The following is a 3,805-nucleotide window of genomic DNA, read 5'->3' on the forward strand; positions in this document are numbered from 1 at the left end:
GATGATCAAGATTCAATTTAAAAAAAATTCTGATTAGTATTGTGCATGAAACACAATTATGTACAAGTATTTTGGTTTATAAAGAGATCATGATGATTAAGATTGTATTATAAAAAATTTCAGATTAGTAATGTGTAGGAAACACAATTAGTTATAAGTATTTTGGTTTATAAAGAGATCATGTTGGGTGATTAAGTTTGTACTTATTATTTTGATTTATAAAGAGATCATGGTGGTGATTAAATTGCTAATTTTGATCAAAAGCTTAAAAAATGTGAGTGTTTATTGTTTGCGTAATTTGTAAATTTATTGTTTGTCTAATTTTTGTTTAGAAGTCTACTTAAAGCAAGAACATGGAAGAAGTGATACTTGGTTGTAATGAGCAAGGAAAAGATGATGTGGAAGTTGGATGTTCAAGTTATGAAATACATGCCAAAGAAAAACCAGTAGATTTGGATTTAGTTGAAAATATTGTGCCGGAGGCCGGTATGATACTTGATTCCGAAGAAGAAGTTTATAAATTGTATGTCAAGTATGCGCGGGGTGAAGGATTCGGCATCACCAAAAAAAGCACTAGATTAGGTGATGATGGAAAATTGAAATATTACACTCTAGCATGTTCAAGAGGTGGCAAACGAATATCTACTTCAAAAAACTCCTTCAACCCAAGGCTATCCACCAAAGTAAATTGTCCGGCAAAAATTAATGTCATTGTTAGCAATGATGGGCAATTTACCATTTCAAGTGTTAATTTGGAGCATAATCATGCGCTTAGCCCAAAAGAAGATTTTGAAACGTATCACGTATGAAGCAGTGGATACTCAAGAGTTTGAAGACACATACTTGAAGATGATGGAGGACTATAACATTAAGAGCAATGAATGGCTGAATTCCCTATTCAAAATTCGTGATCGTTGGGCTCCAGTATATGTTAGAGGCATATTTTGGGCTGGGATGTCTACAACTCAAAGGAGTGAAAGTGTAAATGCATTCTTTGATAGTTATGTTGGTCCGACGACTTCATTGAAGCAGTTTGTTGAGCAATATGATAATGCCTTGAAAAGTAAGATTGAGAAAGAGAACAAAGCTGATTTTGCTTCATTTAACTCATGTTTTCCATTGATCACTGACTGTTATTTTGAGAAGCAACTACAAGAAGCATACACAAATGAAATTTTTAAATTGTTTCAAGATGAGTTGCGAGGAATGATATATTGCAATCTTACTACCACTGGTGCGCATGGTGCAGTATGCTCATTTCAGGTGTCAGATGTTGTCAAAGGGAAAGAAGGTGCATTTAGAAAGCAAGTGGTATACAATGTGTACACCAACGAGGAAGAATTTGACATTAAATGCTCTTGTCAGTTGTTTGAGTTCAGGGGCATTATTTGTAGGCACATTTGCAAGGTGCTTATTGAGAAGAATGTGAACGACATTCCTTCTAGGTATATTTTACCACGATGGACGAAGGACATCAAACGCATGCATACATATATACAGAATTGTTATGATGACCCACAAACCAATGAGGAGAAACTGCGGTACAATAAATTGTGTTCTCATTTTACTAAAGCCGCAGAACTTGGAGCAGAGTCAAATGACAAATACATGTTCTTGATGAACTATGTGGATGAGGCAATTGGGAAGTTGATGGACAACACATGTTCAAATGAAAAGTTTAAACCTATGTTGTCGGAGGAGACTAATGTGCCACACCAAAAATTTCTATCACCTCTAAAGGTGCGGAGTAAGGGTCGTCCACCATCAAAAAGGAAGAAATCAAAAGTTGAAGAAATAATAATTAGAAACAAGAAAAAGGTATTTTTTATGTTGTATCATAATCACTAGTTCTTTAGTTTTGTCCGATGATTTTTTTTTTTTCGCACTTGTATAACATCCATGTTATTATTGCCAGAAACCACAAACAAGGGGAGATGCATTAGCTCAAAAATTTTTACAAGATGATCATTGCACACAAGAGAGTGTGGTAACTGTCTTGTAATTGTCATTAATTTTTATGTTGTTCGATTGTTTATACGTATTTGAATCATTTAATTTTAAATAATGATTTGTTTGATTGCAATCTCTTTTCTTAGGTGAATTCAAATTCTATATCGATCAATCTGGACATGCATCACAGTTCTTCTTTAGGTTTTGCAAGCCAATGCAATGATCTCTAATTAAGGTGATTTGCAAGATGTACATATTTATTTTTGTATTTGATAGTTAGTGATTAAGGTTTTTGGTGCAAATTTTGTAATTACAAGCCATTGAAGTTGTGATGTATTATCCATTTTATTTTTTCAGGGAATCGTATTGTGGTGCAAATTTGTGGTCATGCTCATGGAGTTAAAACCCAAATTTTGTTGAAGATGAACCAAGGAACGTATTTGTGGTTTGTATTTGTTGTTACTTATATATGTTGTTGAAGATGAACCAAGAAATTTTGCATGTTGTTGAAGATGAACCAAGGATTATGTTAGTTGAAGAAATTTTGTGTGTTGCTCAGGTTTAAAATTGGTATGAAATTGGACTAGGGCTTATGTTTGTAATTGGACTAGGGCTTATGTTTGTAATGATATTTTTGTGGTGCTTATGTTTGATATTAAGATGAACCAGGGCTTATGTTTGTTATAAAATTTTTGTGTGTTGCATATGTTTGTTATCTTGAATGTAAAACAGAATACGAAAATTCATGAATACGAGAATCATGTAACCCAGAAAATCTGCCTTCCTCCAGTCCCTTGCTCAACCTTTAACAAGACAAAAGAATAATATTACAAATTTCTCTGAATGAAATCTTGAATGCAGAACAGAATACGAAAATTTGTGAATACATCGTTTATGACACGTATAATACATCGTGTCTGCATTGTGATATAAGAAAACTTTTGCCTGATGTCCTGGAAAACCTTGTCTTTTGAACGAAGTGGCCTTCAATGTTAATGTTGTTAAATAGACCATTCTTGCTACAACCGGAACAAAAAATACGAAGCTTCCCAAGTGCTTTCCAGTTTCCATCAACCTGTTACAATAGATGACTGTGCCTTTAGTGCACATCATCACTTGCCTAATTTTCTTTGTTATGCCAAGATAAGACAGACATAGATGACAATAGTCAGATAAACTAAAATCTTCATTCATTACCATCTGTGTCTCACATCAATGAATCAGAGGAGCAATGAGAAAACAAAACATAAAAAATTACAGAGAGTCACATAAAATGCAGCTTTTCATTCATTAACAAGGCTATGGAATATAACGCGAAACTGCAGTGGCAAATATCGGTGATTTATCCAACCCACTACGGGCCAAAACTGCACAAGTTTTTGTCAATTTATAAGCTTACTAAGAAAAATAACATCATCAATCAGTCAGATGAAGAATGCCCTTACCATCCATGATGTCATCTGCACAGATGGGTATTCCTTAACAATTTTATTCTTCACAGTGGCCAAGGCAGCTCGCATCATAACAATTTGCATAAGAAATATGGAGAAACATAGCTTACATGTCTGAATGAGAAAAAAAAAGCTCATCTTGAAATTACTAAGACAAGATGATACCAAAAGTGCTAAACCAGAGTTATACACTGAGTACCACGTACACTTTACAGCACTGGAAATTTCATGATCATTTGTCGCTAGGTTTATAATCCAATGCAGAGAAATTTTCATATTTAAAAAAAAAACCATCCAGTTTAAGAACTTACTTTCAACAATCAGCCCATAGTATAAAAAGAAGAGCATATTGTTTATATATATGAGACAACATATGAGGAAATTATATGCATAAACATTACATA

At 33.7% G+C, this 3,805-nt stretch overlaps 1 protein-coding gene across 1 annotated transcript; it reads left to right on the forward strand.

Moving 5' to 3' along the window:
- Positions 1–765: 765 nt before the first annotated feature.
- Positions 766–2,180, forward strand: LOC120281312 (protein FAR1-RELATED SEQUENCE 6-like). The gene is made up of 3 exons (XM_039288167.1): positions 766–937; positions 1,250–1,740; positions 2,097–2,180. The coding sequence occupies exons 1-3, from the start codon at positions 766–768 to the stop codon at positions 2,178–2,180; spliced, it is 747 nt and encodes a 248-aa protein (XP_039144101.1).
- The last annotated feature ends 1,625 nt before the right edge of the window (positions 2,181–3,805 follow it).

The sequence above is a fragment of the Dioscorea cayenensis genome, chromosome 17 (assembly GCF_009730915.1).
Source record: "Dioscorea cayenensis subsp. rotundata cultivar TDr96_F1 chromosome 17, TDr96_F1_v2_PseudoChromosome.rev07_lg8_w22 25.fasta, whole genome shotgun sequence".
NCBI classification, from domain to species: domain Eukaryota; kingdom Viridiplantae; phylum Streptophyta; class Magnoliopsida; order Dioscoreales; family Dioscoreaceae; genus Dioscorea; species Dioscorea cayenensis.

What these genes read in the sequence shown, in the direction of transcription:
- LOC120281312 (XM_039288167.1), top strand. Translation starts at nt 766, where the DNA reads ATGCGCTTAGCCCAAAAGAAGATTTTGAAACGTATCACGTATGAAGCA. An exon ending in GGCTCCAGTATATGTTAGAG is followed by an intron (nt 938 to 1,249) that starts GCATATTTTGGG and finishes CGCATGGTGCAG; the next exon opens with TATGCTCATTTCAGGTGTCA. An exon ending in AATTTCTATCACCTCTAAAG is followed by an intron (nt 1,741 to 2,096) that starts GTGCGGAGTAAG and finishes CTCTTTTCTTAG; the next exon opens with GTGAATTCAAATTCTATATC.